Source organism: Equus przewalskii, chromosome 12 (assembly GCF_037783145.1).
Source record: "Equus przewalskii isolate Varuska chromosome 12, EquPr2, whole genome shotgun sequence".
In the NCBI taxonomy this organism is placed as follows: Eukaryota; Metazoa; Chordata; class Mammalia; order Perissodactyla; family Equidae; genus Equus; species Equus przewalskii.
Genome location: NC_091842.1, coordinates 38419775 through 38444904, shown reverse-complemented (window position 1 = coordinate 38444904; position 25130 = coordinate 38419775). Strand labels below are relative to the sequence as shown.

Here is a 25130-nt window from a genome sequence, read left to right as displayed (position 1 = left end):
GAGACAGTGTGAAAAGAAGTGTCCTCACTCTGGACCCCCAATGCACGTACCCTCCCTGGGAGCAGCCATGTGTCCCAGTGTCTTCAGGATGTTTCCGGAGATATTTATGCCCATGTGCTGCCATCCACTATATACTCTATTACTCCTTGTTTTCCTCTCATCGATGTTCTTCAACGATCATCTGTACAAAACTGTACAAATAGAGTCATGACAGGGAACTTGAATTCCTGCCCTTCCCCACCTCTCTGTCCTCATTTCCCCCTACTTTCTCCCCTGGTTTGTGCTGCTCCAGACACACAGGCCTCCTTGCTCTTCCTTGAACACATCCAGCACACTCCAGCCCCAGGGCCTTTGCACTCACAGTGCCCTCTTTTCCCTCTGCCTGAAATGTTCTGCCCCCAGATATTCCCCATGCTTTAGCCTTTACCCTTTCTCCTCTTTACTCAAAGTCCCCTTCTCAGCTTGGCCTCCTGCCCCCGACCCCTTTCTTACAATTGCAAACCCCCTCAACCCTAGACAGTCCTATACCCCTTAAATGCCTTCCTTGGTGCCAGAGCACCCATCACAACCCAACATGCCCAGCATTTCACTTATTTGTTTCGTTTTGTCTTTTTGAGGAAGATTAGCCCTGAGCTAACTGCTGCCGCCAATCCTCCTCTTTTTGCTGAGGAAGACTGGCCCTGAGCTAATATCTGTGCCCATCTTCCTCTGCTTTATATGTGGGACGCCTGCCATAGCATGGCTTGACGAGTGGTGTCATGTCCACACCCGGGATCCGAACTGGTGAACCCCGGGCCACCGAGAAGCGGAATGTGAGAACTTAACCGCTGCGCCAGCCTCAACTTATTTGTTTTGTTTATGGTCATCTTGCCCCACGCATGTGCACGCTTCTGAGGGCGGCGACTTGGTTTCGTGCCCTGCTGACGCTGCCTCTGCAGCAGGTAGTAGTGGGCCCTGGGGATCTGTTCCTAGAAGGAACACACGGGTGACCGTAGAACCACCTCAATTTCTCTTCCCTCCAGCTTTATCGAGATGTAACTGACACGAAACATTGCGTGAGCTGAAGTTGTGCAACGTGATGATTCGATATATGTGTATATTGTGAAACAATTACTGCGATAAGCTTCGTTAACACGTCCTCCACCTCACAGAGCTGTCTTTCTGTGTGTGTGGTGACAATATTTAAGATCTACTCCCGTAGCAACTTTCAAGCGTATGATACAGCCTTGTTAACTATAGTCCACGCTGTACATTAGAGCGGCAGAACTTACTCATCCGATAACTGGAAGTCGGTGCCCTTTGGCCAACATCTCCCCAATTCCTCCTCCCCCAGGCCCCGGCAACCACCGTTCTACTCTCTGTGTCTATGAGTTCAACTCTTTTAGATTCCACGTACAAGTGAGATCATACAGTGTTCGTCCCACTTCATTCTTTTCGAGGACCACGTTATATTCCATGGTGCGGTGGGCTGAAGAATGGCCCCCAAAGATATCTAATTCCTGCTCCAGAACTATAAAGACATTACCTTATGTGACAAAAGGGACTCTGCAGATTAAGGATTTCGAGATGGGGAGATGATCCTGGATTACGCCAGTGGCCCGATGTAATCACAAGGATCCCTATAAGAGGGAGGCAGAGGGAGACTCGAGTAGAGAAGGCAATGTGACAACAGAAGGAAGATGGCGGAAGGGGCCACGAGCCGAGGAATGCCAGCGGCCTCCAGAAGCTGGTGAAGGCGGGGAGATGGATTCTCCCCTCCAGCCTCCAGAGGCAGCACGACTCTGCTGACACCTCGGTTTTCACCCAGGGACACGAATTTCTGACTTCTCACCTCTAGAATTGTGAAAGGATAAAAGTGTGTTGTTAAACCTCCCAGTTTCTGCTAATTTGTTCCAGCAGCCACAGGAAGCTAATACACATAGTACGGATGTCCTGTGATTCACTTTCCAGTCCACTCCTGGTGGACAGGTGCGCTGTTTCTATCAGTCATTCTCACCCAGGGAGATGGTGCCCCCAGGGGACATTGGGCAAAGTCAAGAGACATTTTTGATGGGCACAGCTGGAGGGACAGTGCTACTGGCCTCTGGTGGGTGGAGGCCCAGGGATGCTGCTAAACATCCTACAGTGCACACAATAGCCCCTGCAGCAAAGAATGATCTGACCCCAAATGTCAATAGCACCCAGGTTTGAGAAACCCTCGCCTATCTGTGAGATCCGGTCCTAGAAATGCAATTGCTGAGCCAAAGGGTGTATGTTTTGAAATGTTGTAGACATCGCTGTATTGCCTGGGGCTAATCTTCACCTCGGGAGTGTGCTCAGCCTCTGTGTAGCAACACCCTAACCCAGAGATGTTGGGGTGGAGGGCGTGGGTCCCCACAGGCCCTGGGAGTTTCCCCAAGCCTGGAGTCAGCAGGTGTGTGAACTTAATGGGTAAATAGCTATGGGGCAGGTGTTACAGAGTTCATTCATTTAACAGCCGAGTCCTGAGCACCTGTCACGTACACGATGAAGCTGATGTGTCTGCCGTCACAGAGCTCCCAGGCTAGTGGGGGAGATTGGCCAGAAAACAAACCATGTGATACGTACACAGTGGGTGCAGTGGCCTGGGGAAGTCAAGGAGGGCTTCATGAAGGAGGCAACTTTTAGCAGGTGTGATGGTTAAATTTATGTGTCGACTTGACTGGGCCGAGGGATGCCCAGGTGGCTGGTAAAGCTTTATTTCTGGGCGTGTCTGTGAGGGTGTCTCCCAAAGAGGTTAGCATTTAATTCAGTAGACTAAATAAAGAAGACCGCTCTCTCTATTGCAAGTGGGCGTCATCCAGTCCACTGAGGGCTCGAATGGAAGGAAACGGCAGAGAAAGCGTGAATTTGCTCTCTCTCCTCGAGCTGAGACGTCTGTCTTCTCCTGCCCTGGGACATTGGTGCTCCTGGTTCTCGGGTGTTCACATTCGGGCTGGAACTTACACCGCTGGCCCCCGATCCTTCGAACTCGGACTGAATTATATCCCTGGCTTTCCTGGGTCTCCAACTTGCAGATGGCAGATTGGGGGTCTTCTCACCTCCGTAACTGCCTGAGCCATTTCCTTTAATAAATCTCCATATATGTACTTGTGTCCTATTGGTTCTGTGTCTCTGGAGAACCCCAATACAGCTGGGACAACACTGCTCCTCCCCATTGCCGCTTACCAAATGCTCACCAGGTGCTCTCTCCCTCCAGGAGCTCGAGTGCCCCCCCGACCCCCCGCTGGCTCCCTGGATCACAGGAGTCGCCTGTCCTTTCATTACCAAACCAAGTGAGCTTCGACCCGCTCTGTGTGGGCTCCCATGAAGTCCACTTATTTCTGAGGGCTCGGAGAGTCCCATGAACCTGGACACCTGAAGTTTACCTTAAATATCCCATAAGAACGTGGTTATCCTTCCACCTTGTTCCCTACGGATGAAGTCAGTGCCCACGTGCATCCCAGATAAATAACCTCAATCCCCAGTTAGATGCATTTGCTGACCCCAAATGCTTGCCCTGCAGCCCACGTGTCATTAAAACTTGCTAACGTGCTCTTTTCTTGTTTAACCAGAGTGGTGACTCAGTGACAAGGATTTATGAGCTTGTTTGGCAGAAGAAAAAGAATGTCTTCAAGGTTACGATCATCAGATGACTCCAGCCCAGCTGCCACTGGTGCCAAGAAATCTAGTAGCTCAAAGTCTTGTCTGAAGCAAAAGAAACATGGACTTCCCCTTTGTTTCCCCAAAACTCCACGTCCTAAGCCCCTTAGCCCGACAAAGACCCCCTGCTTTCTTCTTTTGTTAAGATGGATCTGAGAGAAACTATTCTCCCCCTTTCTCATTGTGGCCAATTCGAATAAACCTTTCTCCACCTCCAAGCATCGCTGTCTCGGCGACTGGCCTGCTGCTCCCGGGGCACGGACCTGAGGCTGAGAGGTTCGGCAACACTGGGAAGAGCTCGCACGTTTGGCAGGCACCCCCTCTGCCCTGGACCCACGCTGTCTCCCGTTCCCATCAGTGCCGTCTGAGAGCCGTTTCTCCAGGCTGTGGCAGGCACGTTCCACGAGCTACTCCACTTGTCTGCATGGCAATGCTATGACAGCGGTACTAACGTCCCCCTTTCATAGATGAGGGAGCTGAGGCCCAGGAAGAATGAGTGACTTGTCTGGGGTCACATTGCTCATCAGTGGCAGAGCTGGGATTTTCCCATCAGCTTGGCCAGACTCCAGAGCTGGAGCTCTCTTCTCACCGGGCTGGTCTGCCCCGGCGGAGCAAAGAGGACGGCAAGAGGGAGGCCGAGAAGACAGCTAGAGATGGGGCGTTTTTAACCATTTATGACGCCGTGGGCCTGGCCTCATGCCAGGAGGGAGGGTCAGGACGGACGGTGGAGATTGGTTTGGAGCTTGGCTCCGGTTCTGGGGCAGAAGGGGCCAGTTGTCCAGGTATGCCTCCCAGGCCTTCAAGACTCCTGGGGGCCTGGGGTCTCACGCTGTTACTTAAAAAAGAACCATACTGGGGCCAGCCTGCTGGCGAAGCAGTTAAGTTTGCACGTTCCACTTTGGTGGCACTGGGGTCGCCGGGTGCAGACATGGCACCGCTTGGCACGCCATGCTGTGGCAGGCGTCCCACATATAAAGTGGAGGAAGATGGGTGTGGATGTTAGCTCAGGGCCAGTCTTCCTCAGCAAAAAGAGGAGGATTGGCGGCAGCAGTTAGCTCAGGGCTGATCTTCCTCAAAAAAAAAAAGAAAGAAGAACCATACTTTTATTTGAGGATAGCTCAAAGAAGTCATTTACAAAACACCTTTTGTTTTCAAAGCACACCCTTTCATAAAAAGCAATGTCCACCTTTAATACACGCTCTAGTACACAGATGGGAGTTGGGGGGCCTCTGAGGACTCAGGGAGCCCCTTGGGCCCGGAGTTCACCAGTGCTCAGCACTCCTCATCAGAACTGTCGTGGGCCTGCCAGCGGACCTTCCAGGGCCCGGGGGTGGCCGTGAGATCGGCGGGGGCCGGGGCCAGGTTCACCCAGCCGGGCCCGCGGGGCAGCGCGTGGCTCTGGTTAAGCCTGAAGACGCGGTAGTTCTCGTAGTGGACGTTGTGGGTGATGTCCTTCAGGTCTTGGAGGTGGGAGCTGGGAGAGGGGCGGCAGGTCAGCCGGGGCCGGCCACAGCGTCACCTGGGTCCCCGCAGCACGCCCCCAAGCTCCCCACATCCTCACCGGATGAGCAGGTCTCTCAGGAGGGGAAACTCACAGTGCGCCATGTTCTCCACTGCAAAACAGGACATTGAGCGCGGGCTCTGGGGCGCCTGGCCAGCCCTCGGTGAGCACTAAGTAGGCGCTCACTGTATGCTGCACGCCACCTGGAGGCCCACCGCCGCCCTCTCTCCGCATTTCTCACTGTCATATCCCACCTCCCGTTCATTCATTCATTCATTCATTCATTCATCGTTACTGTGTCCCCAGCACCTGGCACAGGTGGCTCATACGAACAGCTGCTGAGTCAATGAATCCACTGATCATTTATTGTTATCCCCTCAATAATGACTCTATTACATTATGTATATGACACCCTATATCACGTATATTATATTCGACTTCTAATAATTATCTTGATAAATCAGGGACTCAGGCCTGGCTGCTCCTTTTTCACCCTCCCGTCTCCCCCCCAGCAGGGCCTTCCTCTGCTCCCTCAGGCAGCCCCCTCTGCCACCCACAGATTTCCTCCTTGGTGCTGCCCCCACCCATCATCGTCTCATCAGCTCTATGGAGACAGGGACCTTGTCAGCCCTGCTTTCTCTACATCCTCTTAGGAACAGCACATAGTATGCCCGGCACATAGTAGGTCCACAGCGAATTCTGGTGAGCAAATAGGGCGCCTCCCGGGTGCCGGGCCTTGTGCAAAGCGGTAGCTCTGCTCTCCAGCACCCTATGAGGCTGATGTTACCATGATGCCCATTTTACTGGGAGGAAACTGAGGCCCAGCGACTAGGTGCCTTGCCCGAGGCCTCCCAGCTTCACAGAGGGATTTGATCCCTGGTCTGTCTGTTTCCTCGCTGGGGCTTAACCACATGGGCCCTGCGAGGGGTGCTAAGGATGCCAAAGGCAGTAGGGCATGCCCTGGTTTTCAACCCTTTCCCACCCGCGTCCTGCCCAGAGTCCCCGCACTGACCTTCAATGATGCCCCACTTCGTCTTCCGGCCCAGGACACACCTCCCGTTCACCAGGTGCTCTTGGTCGGCCCCGACCACCGCGAAGGGTATCCGGTCCTGCGGGCAGGGGGCGAGACTGGAGGGTTGGCCCCACTGGGGAGGTGGGGAGAGAAGACGTCGAGCTAGGAAGCGGGGGCGCTGCCCTTTGTGGGGAGAGAAAGTGGTAGAAGGGGCACAGACAGCTAACAAGTCAGAAGACACAAAGTCTACCCCGGGCCTCAGTTTCCTCATCTGTAGAGTGGAAGTCCCCACAGGACTGACGTGGGCCTTGTGAACGTGCTTGGCGGAGTCACCCTCGGAAACTGTGTCGGGACTCGTAGCCACGTTGATAACACGATTCTGCTGATGTCAAATGTCCTACCTGTGAAACGGGAGCAGCCGTCGCCTTCAGCCATTATGAGGCTTAAAAGGGACAACTTTCTCAACCAGGGGGTGACAAACCATGGCTCTGGTCTTCCCGTGTGAGGTTTGTGGGTGCACGGCCCGGCCCACCCATCGACTCTCGTTTACGCTACCCCGGGGGAGACCACTTGGCCCACAAAGTCTAAAATATTCACCGTCATCTGACCCTTCACAAAACCGTTTGCTCAGCCCTCTTAGAAATTCCAGTTGTTTACTTGTTCGTGGCTGGGAGGCTGGGAGTAGAGACTCAAACTCTTAAACTCGGAAGTGCTGTATCTGGGTTTGTTTTTGTTTCTAAGAGTTAACCTGTGACAGGGAGTAAACTGGGGCTGATAATAGTAACTATCTGTTGCACGCTTATTCTGTGCCAGTCTGGAGTAAATCCTCGACAAATGTTATGTGTCTGGATGATTTACTGAGACGTTAATTTGAGTATGTTCTCCTTGTATCTCTTCCAGCTCTGTTCCAGCTGTGGCCAGGCTGCTGTCTGTGCCCATCTCAGGACAGAAAGCAGAAGCTGGCAAAGATCACGGCTCTCCGAATCTTTCACAAGAAATCCTGTTCATTGCTCCAGTGGGGAAGGGAGAGAGAGAATGTGTAGAGAAATTGGGTGCCAGATGGGAAGCACGGCCTCCATGTACAGATGTGTGGTTTGTGCACTGCACAAAGGCAGCTGGCCATGAGGCTGTGTACAACTGAAATTAGGTGCAGGCTCCTGTCTGTGAAGGAAGCTGCTGCCTTTTTCTAATCCAAGCAAATGCACTGTTAGGCTAGCAGGGTCTCTGGGGGAAGGGGTTGAGGCCTGGTGTCTATGAATGATGAATCCTAGGCCTCACCCAGGTCGTTTGCAGGATCAAGACGAACTGACATTGAATCCACCACAAGGACAGCAAGATCGGGGCTTAGAGTTGGAATTCAGTTGATTTGAGGAACATGAAGATATGAGCTACTTCCCTCTTTTTTCTTTCTTTTTTTTTTTTTTTTGGTGAGGAAGATTGGCTCTTAGCTAACATCTATTGCCAATCTTCCTCTTTTTGCTTGAGGAAGGTTGTCACTGAGCTAACATTTGTGCCAGTCTTCCTCTATTTTGTATGTGGGACGCTGCCACGGCATGGGTTGATGAGCAGTGTGTATGTCCACACCCGGGATCCAAACCAGTGAACCCTGGGCCACCAAAGCAGAGCACGTGAACTTAACCACTATGACACGGGGCCAGCCCCTCTTTCTTTCTTTTTTTGTGACAGTTTTACTGAGATATAATTAACAATCCATAAAATTTGCCCTTTGAGAGGTACAGTTCAGTGGTTTAGTATTATATTCACAAGATGGTGCGATCACATCCACAGTCTAATTCTGGGTAACTACCCTTGTTGTCGTCTGTCGTTTTGATGACAGCCATCCTCGTGGGTGTGAAGTAATATCTCATGGTCCTTATGACTGACGATGTTGAACATCTTTTCATGTGCTTATTGGCCATTTGTATAACTTCTTTGGGGAAATGTCTATTCAAATCCTTTGCTCATTTTTAAATTGGGCTGTTTGTCTTATTGTTGATTTGTAAGAGTTCTTTATATATTCAGGTCTTTTGAATATATATATATATTTTTTATATAGTCATGTCTCTTGTCAGATATATCTCTGTAAACCTTGAGTTTGTGGGTGAATGGAGATTCACACTTGCCAGAAATAGATGAACTTTCCCCGAGTGGTAGAGAGAGACAGATCTTCAGACGGAAAGGGTGAGTGGAAAGAAAGTCACCCAGCCTCGGTCCTGCCAGCCTCCCTGCCCCCACGGCCTCCTACCCGGATCTTGCTGTTGAGGATCCTGTCACTGATGTCCTCGTCAAAGCACTTCTGCGGGTACACCTCGATGCAGTGAGCCCTCAGGTCGTGCTGGATCTGGGGACCACACACAGGTGACCTCAGCCCACCCTCTGCACTCTGCCCCCTCCCCACCCCCACCAACCCCAGCCTTGCCCAGCCACCCAGATCACCCTGCGCCTGAAAGCCTCTCGCTCCTCAATGGTCAGGCTGTCGGCCCGGGCGATCACTGGCACCACATTCACAGTCCGGCACAGCCGCTGCAGGAACTCAATGTCCAGGGGCCGCAGGCTGCTCGGGCGGGGCAGCGATGGCAGTGGTGGTGGCAGAAGCAGCGGCGGCGAGTGTATGAGTGAGGGGGTGCCAGCCCACAGCCCACCCGGGGGGCCCTCCGCCTCCTCCTCTCTGCCCCACGCAGGTGGCCTCCCTGGGCGGGCCCAGCCACCTCACCAGTGCCCGGTGGGTGGCACGAAGTACACGCAGCAGTGCACGCGGGTGTCGGGGATGTGGCGCTGGCGGGTGATGAGGATCTCCTCCTGCAGGTACCGCTCATACTGTCCATTGATGTAGCCCAGGATGGGGTCCCAGCTGGCGCGGAGACGACCCCACCTCAGTGCCGTGCCCCGGAGCCCCCTCCACCTCCCCGGGGGCACTGGGGGTCTCCCCTTAGGATGACCAACAGCCCAGGTTCTCACAGACTTTCAGTCTCGCACAACCTGAGGCGCTGGGTCACCCGAGTACCCGTCCCCCACTCCCCTGCATCACCAGAGAGACGCCCCTCGAGCCGAGGCCTCAGCTTCATCGTCTGAAAACGGGGACAACAGAACACCTGCTTTGTAGGGGAGCGGGGACATTAAATGAGAGAAATTGCCACCGCCTGGTTCAAACCACCCAGGACCCTCGCCCGGTTGGTGGAGGGGTCTCCTGACTCCTCTCTCTGGGTCCCCACCCCGCCAGGCTATTGTCAACACAGCAGCCGAGAAGATGCTCGTGAAGGCAGGAGCAGAGCATGCCCCTCTTTCCTGAGCCTGCAGCGGCCTTGCCTTGCCCCACAGCCCCCGCACCTTCCCCTGGCTGCTTCCCACCTGCCCCCACCTCCCCTCTCCCTGTCGCTCATGACCCTCCAGCCACACCAGCCCATCCCACCTCAGGGCCTTTGCACATGAGGCCCTCTGCCTTGAACACTCATCCCCCACATAGCTTGTTCTCTCATCTCCTGGAAGTCCGTGCCCAAATGCCACCTTCTCCAAGAGGTCTTTCTTGATCATTCTTAAAATTGTAACCCCCTACCGCTCCGTACCCATCACTCTCAGAAATGGCCTGTTTGGGTGACAGCGTATAGGCTGACCCTCTGTACAACTGATTTATTTTGTTCCTTGTCTATCCCTCACCCCTGTGACAACGTAAATTCCATGGGGACAAGGATGTCCCTCGGTTTTGTTCACTGCTGTATCCCCGGGTCTAGAACAGAGCTTGCACGTAGCACGTGCCCACGGACCATTGTGCTCGGGGCTGGGCTCACAGGAGCGCACACAGAGCAGTCACACGGGCTCCGTGCTGTCAAGGGCCCACGTGTGGCTGCATGCTCTGCCGTCACAATTCTTTGTAATTTTTTAACAAGGGGCCCCAAATTTCGTTGCGCTGCGTCCCACACATTATGCAGCCAGTCCTGACTGTGTGTGTGTGTTTTATCAACCACTGTCTTCGTTCCGCCTCAACATCCCCAACTTGTAACCCCAAGTTACAAAGTAGGAAACTGAGGCTCCGAGGCTTCTGTGACCCGTCTCAGGTCAAGCAGCTAGAAAGTGGTCTAACCCAGGGGTCCTGACTCTGGACGGTGGGCTTCTAACCCCTACTGTCCCCTAAGCCTTGTTGAGAGCTTACTCCATGCCAGGCAGTAAGCTGAGACCTTCACGTACTCGATTCCCTTCCATCTTGGAGGGAGAGTTGGGTACGCCCATTACACAGACGAATAAACTGAAGCTCAGAGATGCCGCAGCCCAGTCGCTCCCGGGCCGGGATGTTTCCCAGAGGCCTGCGGGGCAGAGGCAGGGGCAACTTGGGCTCGGGCCCCCGCTCCCAAGGACCCACCACTTGTCATTGTTGATCTGGTCCCCGAAGCCAGGCGTGTCGGTCACAGTCAGCTTGAGCTTCACGCCGTTCTCTTCAATGACTGTGGAGGGAGAGCCGAGTGGGCAGAGATTGGACCCGGGTGGGGAGGGGCGGGTGTGTGTGTCGGGGGAGGTCACTCACTGTGGGTCACTGACTGCAGCTGCAGGGTCTGGGGCATGGGCACCCCCAGGCCTGGCAGAGTGGACTTCCACATCTTGGACTTGAACAGCGTGTTCACCATGGTGGACTTGCCCAGCCCGCTCTGCCCTATGAGCAGCCAGATGACAGCAATCACTAAATTGTTTGGAAAAGGAAACTGTTTTCTAAGTATAATACACATGCAGAAAAGTGTGTACTTTCATCTGCATCCATCTGGACACTTAACACCCGTTTTTATCGAGGCAAAATTCATACACCAAAAAATTAACTGTCAACCATTTAAAAAGAACAGTTCAGTGGCATTTAGTACTTTCACAGTGTTGTGCAACCACCAGTGCTCTCTGGCTCCAAAACATTTCCATCACCCCAAAAAGAAACCCCGTACCCATTAGCGGTCACTCCCCATACCTCCCACCCCCAGTCCCTGGCAACCACTCCTCTGCTTTCTGTCTCTATGGATTTGCCTATTCTGGACATTTCATAGAAATAGACACATGCAGTATTTGTCCTTCTGTGTCTGGCTTCTTTCACTCAGTGTAATGTTTTCAAGGTTCATCCACATTATAGGAAGTATAGGTACTCCATTCTTTTTCATGGCTGAATAATATTCCATCGGATGGATACACCACATGGTTTTTATCCATTCCTCCTTGATGAGCAGTTGAACACATTTTTACACATTGAACAACCTGTGTATGCAGCACCAGATTGAGAGACAGAACACACAGCTCCCCCACAAGCCCACTCACGCCCTGTCTCAGCAACTCCGAACCCCGCCCCCAGGGACAGCCACGCTCCTGACTTCCATCAGCCAGAGGAGTTCTGCCCGCCCTTAGCTTAGGGAACCGCACAGCATGTCTGTGTCTGGCTTCCTTCACTCGACACTCCTTGGGGAGCTTCACTGATGCAGCCTGTGGCTGTAGATGGTCCCTTCTCCCTGCTGTGGGGGCGTCTCGAGCTCCGTGGGTCATGCCCCCAGAGCAGGAAACATCTACATCACAATGCAGGACACACCTTTGCGTCTATAACTACAATTGTCCTCAGGGCTGCACTGTCCCGTACGGGAGCCACCTCTGGCTATTGGCACCAGCAATACAGTGGATCTGGATTGAGAGATGCTGTTGCTGGAAGTGCCAGCCAGATTTTGCAGACTTGGTACGACAAGAAGAACGTAAGAGATCTCACAAATAATTTTTTATACGGATTATGTGTCAAGATGATAGTATTTTGGAATATATTGAGTTAAATCAAATAGACGATCAAAATTAATTTTGCCTCCTTCATTTTACTTTTTTAAAGGTGGCTATTGGGAAATTTTAAAATTATTTATGTGGCTCCTGTTGTATTTCTATTGGACAGTGCTGCTGTAGAATGCTGTAGAATAATAACCCCCCCCTTTTTTTTTGCTGAGGAAGATTGTCACTGAGCTAACATCTGTGCCAATCTTCCTCTATTTTGTATGTGGGTTGCTGCCACAGGATGGCTTGATGAGCAGTGTAGTTCTGTGCCTGGGATCTGAACCCGCGAACCTGGGTCCCTGAAGCGGAGTGCGCAGAACTTTAACCACTCAGCCACAGGGCTGGGCCCCAAATAATACCTTTAATTGGTGCTACACACTCTGCTACTTATGTTCTGCTGTATCTAGTTTATTTTGTTAAAAGTGTAATTTTGACCTACAAAATTAATTTTGCATCTATAAAAATGCAATTCCAGATGCGCTGACCCATGGAGAACCTCCTGAACACCAAGAACTGTGCTAAGCCAGATGAGGAAACTGAGGCAGAGAGGGGTCAGGGACCGTGCCCAAGGTCGCACGCTGGTGGGTTCAGGGCTGGGACCAGGATCTGAGTCTGGGGGGTTCCGCTTCCTGCCACGGCCTCCCCTTTTATTGCTCTGCTTGGGTTTGGTTTGGCTTTGTGGGACTTTTGCCTTTTAACGACTCAGTGTTTCCCGGATTTTCCACTGCAGGCCCCCTGAGAGGTACTTCCATCAGTCCCACTTAACAGATGGGGAGACTGAGGCTCCGAGAAGTGAGGCGACACGTCCAGGCCCGCGGGGTCACGTCCACTGGTCTGCTCTCCTGTGAGTGCCCCCCGGCCCTCACTCACCCACCACCATGATGTTGAACTCGAACCCCATCTTCATGGCCTTGATCTTCAGCTGCTCCAGCACGGCCTCGATGCCAACATGACCAAGCATCTCGCAGGGTGGGGTCCTGGGGCTCGGGGGCCGCGACGTGCAGGGGGAGGGGGACCGTCTCAGGGGGTCCATGGGGCCAAGGGCACAAGGATGCCTGTCATCCGGGTGGAGTGGGGAGAGGGGTGTCACAGGGGCTGCAGAGGGGGACCACTGAGTTCTCATTTCTGAACCTCAACTCCTTAACTCTGCTTCCAGGGACTCCCACGCTTTACCCCTGGTCTGTCCATCCCTCAGGTCCCCGTGGTCCACGAGGTTTGGAGAGCTGCCTGGGGGAGCTGCCTCTCGGGGAGACTGAACCTCTGCTCTGAGGTGCACCAGCCCAGGGACCTGTCCCGCCCCCACCCATGGCCCAGGCAGCCTCTCTGCTCAGACACGCCCTCCACAGAGCATGCCAGCCTGGCCAAGCCCAGGGGCCGGACCTGTGGGGGACAGAGGGAGAGAGAAGCAGCCTCGTGTGGCACCTGGTGGCCCTGGGTTCCTGGGGGAGCTTCGGGGAGCTGCCCTGTCCTGGAAGACCCCCTTGTGTGTGCTGAGGGGGAGGGGGAGGGGGAGGGTGACAGTTAACTGAAGAATCTGAGCTGCACCCCTTCCAGTCACCCCACCGGGGGCCCCTCTGCAGCAGGGGTATGAGGGCAGAGACAAGTAAGCTGCTGCTCCAGGCCCCTCGGGGGCACTGCTCTGTCATCCTCATCACGACCCTGGCCTAGCACTATACACAGGACCACAGGAGCCCATGGCAGCTCCCTCGTAAGTGGCAGAGCTGGGCTTCAGCCAGTCCCTCTGACTTCCAAGCTAAGGCCCCTAACCACTCTGCAGCAGGAAGCAAACCCGTGACCCACGGCCAGAAAGCAGGACATCAGTGTTTTCGTCAACCTTTGCAGGTGCCATAGTATTTCAAACTGGCAGCATTGAAAAATTAAGGAATTGGTTTAGCAAATATTTACCCTGTACTTAGTCTGTGCATGGCATTGTTCGAGGAGCCCTAGGATGTTAACTCATGCAATAATCATCACAGCCCTACGAAGTGAGTGCTGTCATTACACCTACTTACAGATAAGAGAGAGTCAAACAAGTCATTCAAGGTCACAGAGCGAGGAAATGGCAGGGCTGGGATCTGAGCCTACAACCTCCACTGCCTCTTTTCTTGATCACACCAACATCTAGCTTTCCAAGGGATCTTAGAAGCTGTAAGCCCTGGCAATACTAGGGCCAGCCTGCAGCTGACTTGAGCTGCCCTCCTTAGATAGGCCCTGTGTCTTCCAGTTCACCATAGTCCTCACCCCTCCCTAATGTCTCCCTAATGATAAGATGTTTCTTATACCAAGTCCATCTCACTCAGTTGTTTCTTTCTCACCTGTTTCCTGGCACCTGAGTTTGCAAGCCCTAGGCAATCCTGTCTCAGATGTTGGCAAATGTTTTCTGTAAAAGGCTGGAGAGTACAGACTTTAAACTTTGCAGATCATAAGATCTCTGTTGCAACTACTCTTCAGCTCCGCCGTTGCAGTGTGAAAGCAGCCCCAGACAAGTAAACGGATGGTTGAGGCTGCGTGCCAGGAAATGTATCTACAAAAGCAGGCAGTGGTTTGCCAACCCCGCTCGACCCACCGAGACCCACCAGCTCCGCCCCGGTCCACTGTCTTCAACTGTCCTGAGCCTCGACCAGCGTCTGTCCCGCCCGACCCCTGCTCTTCCACTCCCCACCTTCTACACACCTGACCACAGAGGCTGAGACTTCACTTTCGAGGGTTGGGGGCTGGGCGTGGGGCTGGGCAGGGCTCGGGGTGGGGAGACGGGCAAAGCCTGACCCAGAACACGGTTCCACCTCCGACAGAGAGATCTCTCAAGCCACAGCTGCACAGCTCCTGAGGGACACAGCGAGGCTGGCCCCCTCATCAAAGCAAACGAGAGGGTTATGCGTGAATGACCGAACAACGCCTGGCCCTCGTGAGTGACCTGGAACCGGAGCAGACTCCGCCTCTGGGAATGTCCCCTAAGGAAAGCGGGCTTTCTGCAGAGAACACACGTCCTCCAGGCAGACCACCACATGTGAGCGTTGTGGGACTCTGAAATACCGGGGGGAGGGGGCCTCTGTGGGTGCCCATGCTGTGAACCAGGGGGGGTCAGGTCTGCGGAAAGCCGTGGTCGTTTGCAAGGTGCTCTTGGCCGTGTTGGCCGGGAAGAGCCGAGGGGAAAGTGATCTGTGGGGCACGAGGAGGGCGGGTGAGCCCGACAGCGACAAAAATAAAAGACTGGACAACTCACACCCACAAATTGGGCGAGAGTAATACACGGCCATTTAGTGCACAGTTTCCAGTGTGTTTCGCTGTGCTAAGGAGGCGTTTATGTCGATTACTCCACTCAATCCTCACAACACCCCTAGGAGGTGGATACTGTGCACACACCCACTTTATACATGGAGAAACTGAGACAGAGAGGGGTCAGGGACCGTGCCCCAGGTTACACACTCGTGGGTGTTAAAGGCTGGGAACAGGATTTGAGTCTTGGGGTCTGACCAGCACAAAATGTGTCCTGCCACAGCCTCCTCCCCATCATTGCTCTGCTTGGGTCTGGGCTCTGCGCGGACAACTTGTAACAACTTGTAAGAACTCGGGGTTTCCCAGATTTTCTTTAATGAGGGGGTCTTACTTTCATGATGGGAATGACAAACAAGAAACAAGGCACCCGGGGGGCTGGACAGGAAGGCTGAGGTTCAGCAGGGAGAGGAGGTGACCGTGGACCTTCTGTCAGGTCAAGCCAGGCCAAGCCGGGGGTCAGGGACCACAGTTGTTGACTCTCCTCCCACTTTTTTTTTCAACGGAGGTAAAATTCGCATAACATAAAACTAACCATTAGCCATTTGAAAGTGAACAGGTCAGGGGCATTTAGCACATTCACGATGGCAAAAAACCGCCACCTCTCTCTAGTTCCTAGACACGTTCATCACCCCAAAAGGGAACCCCTTAACCACTAAGCACTCGCTCCATCCCCCAGCCCCCGGAGACCACGATCTCCTTCCTGCGTCTATGGATGCGCCTGTTGTGGACGTTTCATGGAAGTGGAATCGTGCACCATGTGGCCTTTTGTGTCTCGCCTCTTTCCCTGAGCATCATTTTCAAGGTTCACGTGCTTTGAAGCACATATCAGCGCTTCACTCCTTTTTGTGGTTGAATAATACTCCATTGTCTGGAGGGACCACATTGCGTCTATCCATTCTTCAGTTGATGGACACTGGGATGTTTCCACCTTTTGGCTATTGCGAAAGTGCTGCTATAAACATGGGTACAAGCCTTTGAGTCCCTGTTTTCAATTCTCTTGGGTATATACCTAGGAATGGAGTTGCTAGGTCATATGACGACACTATGTGTAACTTTTAGAGGACTGCCAGACTGTTTTCCACAGTGGCTGCACTCGCCTCCCCTCCTTTTTGCAAGAGAACACTCCAGTCATTTCAAAACTACTCTCTCTCTGAACCAGGAACCTGAGATCTCAGAATGGGATGGAGGGGATGTGGGGTGTAAGATGGGGATCCCAGCACAGGAGACCCTATCACAAGGTGGTCAAGAACTCTGGGGCCTGAATGCCTGAGTCCCCATTCTGGCTTCTCTGCTCGCTGGGTGTGGTTGGCAGAATCATGGCCCCCAAAGATGTTTTCATCCTAGTCCCTGGGACCTGTGAATATGTCACCTTACACGGCAAAAGGGACTTTGCAGATGTGATCGAGGATTTTGATGGGGAGGTTATCCTGTGAGCCAATGTATAAGTGGGTGGCAGGAGGGTCAGAGTCAGAGAGGATGTGAGCATGGAAGCAAAACTGGAAGGGATGGGGGTGGGGCATGAGCCAAGGAATGTGAGTGGCCTCTAGAAGCTGGAAAAGGCAAGGAATGCCTTCAGCCAGGAGCCTTCACAAGGAACAAAGGCACTGCCGATGCATTTCAGACTCTGACCTCCAGAACCGTAAAGATAATAAATCTGTGTTATTTTAAGCCACTAAGTCTGTGGTGTATGTTTCAGCAACAACAGGAAATGAATACATTAGAAGTGTGACCTGAGCTAGTCGCCGAACTTCTCACGGCCTGTTCTCACATCTGTAAAATGGGAATAGCAGTAATACCCACGTTAGGATGGCCAGGCAGAATATGTATGTATATACATAGAGCGATACATGTATACATAATGTATAGTGATAGGGGCACAGCCTAACATTGGCTGACCTGCTCTTCCTCACTGGACCATAAGCACAAGAACAAGAAACGGCGTCCACCTGCTTTACAGCCAAGCTCAGGCTCTGAGCACAGTCTCTGGCCCCTGGGGTGCCTGGATACACGTCTGCGCTCTGAAAGAAGGGAGAAGGGACAGTGACCTTGCTGGCAGGGTCAGCCGCCCCAGGCCCCAAGTTCTGGGGAAAGAGCTCATTTGAGAGACGGCAACCACTGTCTCGTAAGGGTTATTGCGAGGAACAGAAAAGAGAGAATAAGGACCAAGAGACGGCTACCATGATGCCAGCACACCCGAGCTGCCCGAGGAAGCGAGGTGCAAGGAAACAACTTCTCCCTCCCCTCGCCTCCCTTCCTTTCTGCTTTTCTACCTCTCTCCCTCCACCTCCCTCCCTCCTCCTCTCCCTTCCTCCCTCCCTCTTTTCTCTCTTTTTCTCTGTCTTTCCTTCATTCATGGAGTCAACAGACGCCAAGGGCCCAATGTGTCCCCAGGCTGCTTGTCTGGTCTGTCGAGAAAAAGTGAAAAATCCCTGGAACGAAGAGGCCAACAGGCCGGTGGCCTCCTCCCCGGGTCCCATGGTGCCTGTTTCTGTTGGGAGGAGGCCAGAGGCTGAGCTCTGGCAGCCCCAGGCTGGCCCTGGGGAGGGGTGGAGCTGGTTGCCAAGGCCTCAGGTGGTGTGGATCCGGAAGCAGGAAGTAGTCTGCGCTCCCAGGACCTAGGACCTGCCTGGCTGGGGGAGCTCGAGGCAGCTGGAGGTCTGGGAGTAGGGCTGCTGGGGTGAAAGGGAGGGGAGGGGGCTGCCCAGGCCAGGGTCACGGTGGGGAGCAGAAGGGCTGGGCAAGGAGAGGAAGGAAAGAGAGGCTGGGGCAGGGGCTGGGGCCCGGAGGGGTGGTGGGGGGAGCCCGCAGAGGCAGGGCTGCACTGCGGGAGGCCTGGATGTGGCCCAGCCCCGGAGGAGCCCAGGATCTGAGAGGGCCCTCTGGGGGGGCCCGGGTAGGTGGCACCCAGGACCCTCCAGCTGAGATGGGCTTGTCGGTGGAGGACCTGGAGACCACAGCACAGGAAGTGCTGGGGAAACTGAGGAGCCGCCAGCCGTTCCAGTCCAAGTGGGACACCGCTGCCTTCATCATCCTCCTCGTCTTCATCAGTGAGTGTGGCCTTGGCCTCCGGTCCCCCATCAGCTTCCCAGCCCTGTGCGCGGCCCAGGGTCTTATCTGGACACTCATCCCGCCCCAGGCGCCGTGCTCCTGCTGCTGCTGCTTGCTGGCATCCACTGCTGCTGCTGCACCTGCTGCAGCCGTGGCCCCCCCAGATCCCAGAAGGTGAGCCCCAAGAAGGTGAGCTCGGCGGGGGACCGGGCGGTGGGAGGGCGCTGGGCCTCCTGTGGAGGGGGCGGCTGGGAACCACGATGGAGTGAAGCCACCGGCCCCTCTGTGCCTCTCTTGCAGGAAGGCCGCAGGGGAGTGGATAACTTGGCCCTGGAACCCTGACGCAGCGAGTCCCCCAGCCCCTCTGCCTGTGTGTTCCCTGGGGCAACAGTAACAATGGCTTGTTTGCCCAGAGCCTGAGTCTGCAGTGTGTTCTGAGCGTCCTGCAGGGGGACAGCGCGGCACCGCTTCACCTAGGTGCCCACCGGGGCCCTCCAGCCTCGGCGGGCAAGACTGTCACCAGGAGGCCCGAAGCAACTTGCGGGAGGCCCCCCATCATCTGCCCAGGGAGAGGGGAAGCTGGGCTCAGACCTGGGCCTGAATCTCTGGCCTGGCCCTGTCACCATCCCGCTGGGCCCTCGGCAGCCGGGACCCCCTCACAGGTGGCGTGGGGAGCCCAGGCGCTCAGACACTGGTCCTCCGCCTGGCTCCTGACCATCAGGGCCCCCCAGGCTGGTCCCCACTCAGACAGACACAGGGGTTCCAGGCAAAGTCGGATGATCTTTATTTCTTGGAGGCCCCATCATGGTGGCTGAGCAACACAGTGAGAGTGCCCCAGCTCCTGGCCGGGGCTTCTGTCTGCCCATTCCTCCTCCTTCCTTCCCGCTCACAGCTTAGGGCCACCACACCCCTCACCATCCCTCCCGGGGCAGCTGGGCAGGCAGTGGAGCGAGGAGGAAGGAGCCCAAGGCCTGGCCCCACCCTGAGTCTAAAGGTTCCTGCTTTAGGGCCCGGAATGTGGGTCACCTCACATTCCACCTCCGGCTGCCCTCCTGACGCTCCCATCCCAAGCAAAAAGCAAGCCGGCTCCTTCCTTCTAGCATGTCCACTGGTCATTCCCATCTGTGCACACGTGATGAGCAAGATGGGCGAAGAGGGAAATAAATAGCCCGCAGGGCCCGGCTCTAGCCAGTGCTCCGACAGGGGGGTGGGGGAGTGGGGGGTTGGGGGACGGGCACCCCTGGCAGGGGCCATTTCCCAGGGGGACGGGGGTCCTGGGGTGCTCTGCTCAGGACCTGTAGCTCCAGTAGCTGGAGAACACGGAGATCTGGGGAGGGCAGGAGGTGGGGGACATGGTGAGTGGCGCTGGGGGGCCTGGCCCCTGCTGTACCCTCCGTGACCCAGGGGAGATTCAAGGTCATCCAAGGGCGATGTGCCAGGGAGAGGGTACTGTTGCCCAGCGACGCTGTGGCGCATCTATCTGCCGGGTGTGTGTGCGCGGAGGGCACAAGGGGCCTCCAGATTTGGGGTGTTGGAGTCATGACAGGGGCCCTTGGACTCCCCCCCAGAATGAAGGGGCTGAGCAGCCTGCCGCCTGGCTGGTCCAGTCTGTCTGGGCGCGGGACCCGGGCCCCACCTGAAGCCCCCAGTGTCCCCACCTTATCCTTGAGCTGCTGGCAGAGCTGCAGGGAGACGGTGAAGAAGACGAGGGCGTCGTTGAGCCACGGGATCACGCACTCCACCTTGTGCACGTGGCCCACCTCCAGACGCTGCGCCCCCCACTCACTGGGGGAAGAGGGCAGGGTCTCCGAGGGCAGGCGGCCGGCCAGCCTGCCCCCCCAGCCCGCGAGGTGCAGAGGGTCGGGGTGGGGAGGGGCTGGCATACTTACAACATGGCCCCGGGGCTGTGGAGCACGGCGCCTCCAGCCGGGCGGAAGTTCTAGGCAGAAGAGCACCAGGCCCAGTGAGGCTGGGGGCTGGGGGGCGGAGGCCGGGAGGGTGGGGGCCAGCCCCGCAGGGCCGGCTCACCTTGGTGGAGTTGGGCTGCAGGGCGTGCAGCTGGTACACGGTGAGGCAGAGCTTGTTGAGGTTAACGTAGACGTTGACCAGCAGGTCGGAGGGCAGGGCGGGGGCAAACATCCGCTGTGGGGAGGGCCAGGCAGGCACAGGATGAGGGCCGGGCAGGCACAGCCCCAGAATCACCTGGGAGGACGCCAGTCCCCATCCCATGGATTGGTACTGCTGGGCTTGGGAACGACTGACCCAAACGAGGGGTGACGACATCTGGGGGACACAAGACAGAAGCCAAGGACCACATCCCAGAAAACTGTGCATAAACATAGCGCTCCGAACCAGGATGACTCGGGGCTTCCAGGAGCCCTTGGCACCCGTGTCCCTCCCAGGGGCAAGCCAGGCACCAGTGCGGGGACCCCCGTCTCGGAGCAGGGGCTGGCTCAGGGCACTGACCGTGAGGCCACTGGCAGCGATCTCTGGCAGGGTCAGGGTGGCCGGGGTGGTGAGGCGGTTGCGGGCTCGGGTCAGCTGCAGCATCACGGCGTCCATCAGCTGTGGGGAGGGGCTGGTCACAGCTGCTTCGGGGGAGGGGGGCCTGGGCCCACCCCCACCCCCACCCCCCCCCCAGCATCAGGGAGCAACAAGGTTAGGGGAGCTCCCTGCTCCTGCCCTGGGTGGGCACGGTCTCAGGGCCTGAACCCCCAAAGCAGGGGGGAGCTCATTAAAGATGCAGGCAATTGGGCTCCAGCTGGGGTGCGGGGCAGGGCGTCTGCACTGGTGATGACACCCTGGAGCCTGCACCCATCCAGAAGGTTCTATTGCACGGGATCCTGGGTGCTGGTCCAATGGAGAAGGGGAGGGCCAGGGAGTTAGGCCCAGGAGCATGAGGGCTTTGTGGATGGGGGCAAAGGCAGTGAAGGAGCTTAGAAGAAGGAGCCCTAACCCAGCTTGGGTCTAAGGGGCCAGGGAGGGCTTCCTGGAGGAGGCAATGGGATGGCTGAGTTGAGGCCTTAAGGTGAGCACCAGGCCCATTTTCGCAGGTGAGGAAACTGATGCTTGGAAGGGGTAAGTGAACAGTGGAACCTTCTGGAACTCATCCCTTCCCTTTGCCAAAGAGCAAAGCCCTAGCTTGGAGCACGAGTGCCCAATGCTTCCAGCTGTTGCTATTCGCGGCGGGGTGGCCTGGCTCCCGGGAAAGGCAGGACTGTTGGGTGGAGGCCTGGGGGCTGCCCCTCCTAATCCCAGGGCGGTCACAGGTCTGGGAGGGACCTTAATCCATTTAGTTCCAAGTTTTCATAGGAGGAACCAGAGTTCCAGAGAGGGTAGGTGAGCTACCTGAGGACACACAGCAAGTCAGGGGCAGGGCTAAAGCATGAGTCTGGGGCATCGGGGCTCAGCTCCTCCAACTGGGCCATGGGAATTCACTTTGTTATTACAAAGGTTTGTCCCACTACTGGTACTACCACTAGCCACTACTGTTTCCTGAGCACTCACTAGGGGCTGCTTTACCCATATTTTCACAATCAGAAGTTACTAAGCTTGTCTCCTTTTTCCAGATAGGAAAACTGAGGCACAGAGTGCTAAGCAAGTGACTTGAGGTTGCACAGCTCGCAGTGGAGGCCCTGGGATCAGAACCCAGATGTGGTGCTGGAATATGGGCTGTGACCACCTGACTGGCTGGATAGACATGTGTACACTGACAGGTGAAGGGTCAACCATTGGTGATGCCTGACGATGTGGGGGCAGAGCTCTCCAGGGGCTGGGTCGGGGTTGGGGTCAGGGCCAGGGATGGGGAAGCTGGCTCCCCTCTCCCAGTGGGCAGCTCACCTTGAGGACCTCTGCTCCCGTCCTGAACTGGTAACTCTCATCCCGGTTGGTGAGGAGGTAAATGGCTTGGCTCACGTGGTTCCTGGCGTCCTGGATCTGAAAACAGCGCCCACCATGTGGTCAGGGGGCTGGGCCTTGGCAGGGACAGGTACCAGCCTCAGAGCAGCCACAGTCACCAGGCCCCCACCCCAAGGGGTGTCATCCTCAGAGGGGAGGGGTGGGTGCTGCCTGCCTGGCCCTCATCCAACCCTTCCCCCACAGCCGTCGGCTCTGTGCCCTCCAAGGGCCGGGCCCTGGCTGGGTGCTGCCCTCCAAGGGCAGGCTTGGTCCCCGGCCTCACATAGCTCACCTTCTAAAGGCGAGATGGAGGGTAACGGAATAAAGACACAAGGTGACCCCTGACTGCTAGACTTGCCCAAGGAAGCACAGAGGGTCCCAGAGGAAGGGTGGGGTGACCTCCAGGGAGGCGACTCTTGAGCATCACCCATGTGATGAGAAGAGCCGGAGAGAGGACTCCAGGCAGAGGGACGAGCAGAGACCCTGAGGCGGCCACAGCTGGTAGCCAGGGAGTGGGGGGGGACAGGGGGAAAGGCCGGGGCCCAATCACACAGAAGCTGGTAGGGAGCGTGGACTTGGTCCCCAAGAGCCATGGGAGGCCCCTGGAGGCTCTGGGCAGGGCACTGCCTTGTTCAGGGGACCACTGCGGTTCCCACTGGGGCCTGGGGGCCTACAGACAGGACAAGTGCTCCACCTCGCACCAGGCAAGGCTCTGGAGCCCCAGGCACCGTCTGTCCAGTCTGCTCCAGCTTCGCTGCTGGGAAACCCCCTCCCGGGCTTGCTGTGGCTGCAGATCCCCATGGCCGCCAGCGCCGGGAGGCCTCAGTGCCGCCAGGGCGTGTCACTGCCTGCCCTTGTGGCCTGAGCCCTGGCTGGGCAGGGGCCCGGTCACCTGCTGTAGCTTCCACTGCTTGTCCTCGCGGAAGGCAAAGTGCAGCAGCTGGTTGTTGCGAGGCATCTTCAGGTTCACGTCCTGACGGAGCGGGGTGACAAGAGTGGGATAAGCCAGGCAGAGGGACGCCCTCCTGCTTCCGGCCACTCTGAGCCCTGGGGCCAGGGGCAGTCACCAGGCGTGTGCGGTGGCTCAGGCCCCAGCCACTCCGTAGGGCACAAGGTCTCTCAACACCTTGGCCGTTGAGGGGTGAACAAGGAGGTCAGGAAACAGGAACTCAGTCCCAAGAGGAAGCACAAAGAAATGAAAGGGAAAAGAGACTGAGAAAGGGGAAGGTGGCCTCGGCTGGGAGGAGGCGTGTGACTGTGGGCAAAGAGCAGACACCTGTATAAGCCAACAGACTGAACGCCCACCCACGGACGAGAGGGACCTCCCCCCGCGCCTTGGTGCCTGGCACAGGGTCGGGTGCAGATGGAGCTCAGATGTTGGCTGATTCCACCTTGATCTGGGGCCAGCCTAATCCTGCCAATGCCCATGCTTCACTGGGCTCAGACTCCCTCCCAGCTGTGTGCAAAGCAGCCCCCTGCCTCTCCCTGAAGCCACATACCAATCCCATGAGGAGGTTACAGGGGTGTTGTCATTTTACAGACGAGGAAACCAAGGCCCAGAGAGGTCAAGGATCCTGCCCGGAGTCACACAGGTAGCCAGTGGCAGAGGTGGGATAAGCAGGAGGCCTCCACGCTCTTCCCCACCGGCTCCTCCGGCAGCATATGGGAAGGGGAGAGGGGCTGGGGGACTCACCGCCTGGCTCAGCGCATCCCCTTGCAGAGTCAGCACCCCCTTCACCTGGTCTGTGCTACAATACGCGGGTGTCAGAGCGGCGCCTGTGGCTGCTCCCTCCTGCCACCCGGCTCTCCCAGCAGGCTGCCCCTGGCTGTCACAGGATGGCCCAGCCTGTCCCACCACCTGTCCCAATGCACACCCTCTGGAGGGGCCCCCTCTCCTAGAGGGTATCCCAGGCGTCCCCCCTCCCAAGGAGCCCATCCCCGGGGTTTCCGCCCAGCCCGGGCTCACCCGCAGGTGCCTAGGATGTAGTTCTCCTGCTTGGCAGGCCCCTCGGTGCCTGAGCCTGGCAGAGTGAATCGGAGAGATGCCTCCTGAGGGGCAGAGGGGAGTGGGGAGAAGTTCACCCCATCCATCCCAGCGCTCCTTCCAGAAGCCCCGCTCCCAGGGCCCCTCACCCCAGCCTGAGTTTCAGGTCCTGCCTGGGCCGACACCTGCTCCTTCCACATTCCCTGGGAGCCTATGGTGTGCTCAAAACGGGGATACAGAACCGAGAGAGACCCGCCCGGCTCGGTTCAGGTGCTGGGGTGTAGGGAGCAGAGTCGGGAAGGGCAGCAGTCACGGTAAACCGCAATTCGGGCCATATCAGGCACTGCCTGGACGTTTGTGTGAGCGGACTGGCTTACTTATCTTCACAGCAGCCCTGGGAGCCCGCTACTCTTATCTCCTTTGGGCAAAAGAGAGGCCCAAGGAGGCTGAGCACTTGGCAGAGGTCACAGTCCTTCAGAGCTGAGGCTAAATGTCACAGCTCCGAAGGAAGCCCCCCCGGACCCCAGGCTCGAAGCAGGCCCAACGCGCTCACGCAGCTGCTGGCGGAACTGGGTCATTATCTGCCGGCCCCCGACTGGACTCCAAGCCCACCGCGGGCAGGCGCCCGGCCCGCGTGGGGCGCGTTACCTTGAGGATGTCCTGCAGCTGCCGGAGCACGGCGTGCACCTCGTCGTGCAGCAGCCAGCGGAACTCCTCCTCCTGCGGGGACAGGCCTGCTGTCAGCCGCCCGGGCCCGCCGCCCCCCGCCCGGCCCGCGCGCCTCACCAGCACCGCCCGCTCCGCCGCCGTCGCTGCCATCGCCGTCGCCATCGCCGCCGCCCGCCGCCCAGCGACCGTCACCGGCCTGCCCACCGCTGGTCGCTTGGTCTGCCCGCCGACCGTCCGCTGCGGCGCCCGGGCCCACCCCCAACCGCCGATTGGCTGAGTGGACGCCCGCCCCGCCCCCGGTTACCTGCCCC

At 56.7% G+C, this 25130-nt stretch overlaps 3 protein-coding genes across 15 annotated transcripts; 1 reads left to right on the top strand and 2 right to left on the bottom strand.

Moving 5' to 3' along the window:
* Nucleotides 1–4829: 4829 nt before the first annotated feature.
* Nucleotides 4830–13463, bottom strand: SEPTIN12 (septin 12). Of its 6 annotated transcripts, none has more exons than XM_070566893.1 (10): nt 13368–13463; nt 12816–13000; nt 10690–10815; nt 10528–10609; nt 8887–9024; nt 8610–8727; nt 8419–8514; nt 6174–6270; nt 5222–5273; nt 4830–5134 (listed from the first exon to the last, which is right to left on the bottom strand). In XM_070566893.1, exons 2-10 carry the CDS (start codon nt 12976–12978, stop codon nt 4933–4935), a joined length of 1074 nt encoding a protein of 357 aa, XP_070422994.1. In that variant the 5' UTR covers nt 12979–13000; nt 13368–13463; the 3' UTR covers nt 4830–4932. The 6 variants fall into 6 exon arrangements, with proteins under 6 accessions (XP_070422994.1, XP_070422991.1, XP_070422992.1 ...); XM_070566890.1 differs by having other exon boundaries at nt 10690–10842; nt 13326–13459; XM_070566891.1 differs by having other exon boundaries at nt 13326–13459.
* On the top strand, nt 13462–18683 carry SMIM22 (small integral membrane protein 22). Of its 8 annotated transcripts, none has more exons than XM_070566900.1 (5): nt 13462–13653; nt 14738–14952; nt 18119–18268; nt 18358–18458; nt 18570–18683. In XM_070566900.1, exons 3-5 carry the CDS (start codon nt 18145–18147, stop codon nt 18609–18611), a joined length of 267 nt encoding a protein of 88 aa, XP_070423001.1. In that variant the 5' UTR covers nt 13462–13653; nt 14738–14952; nt 18119–18144; the 3' UTR covers nt 18612–18683. The 8 variants fall into 8 exon arrangements, with proteins under 8 accessions (XP_070423001.1, XP_070423005.1, XP_070423004.1 ...); XM_070566904.1 differs by having other exon boundaries at nt 13473–13653; nt 18358–18443; XM_070566903.1 differs by having other exon boundaries at nt 13473–13930; nt 18358–18443.
* Nucleotides 18684–19029: 346 nt separating this feature from the next.
* ROGDI (rogdi atypical leucine zipper) lies at nt 19030–25105 on the bottom strand. The gene is made up of 11 exons (XM_008524773.2): nt 24937–25105; nt 24799–24870; nt 24133–24215; nt 23860–23914; nt 23059–23139; nt 22110–22205; nt 20736–20834; nt 20298–20411; nt 20159–20208; nt 19928–20054; nt 19030–19596 (listed from the first exon to the last, which is right to left on the bottom strand). The coding sequence occupies exons 1-11, from the start codon at nt 24979–24981 to the stop codon at nt 19558–19560; spliced, it is 861 nt and encodes a 286-aa protein (XP_008522995.2). The 5' UTR covers nt 24982–25105; the 3' UTR covers nt 19030–19557.
* Between the last annotated feature and the right edge of the window lie 25 nt (nt 25106–25130).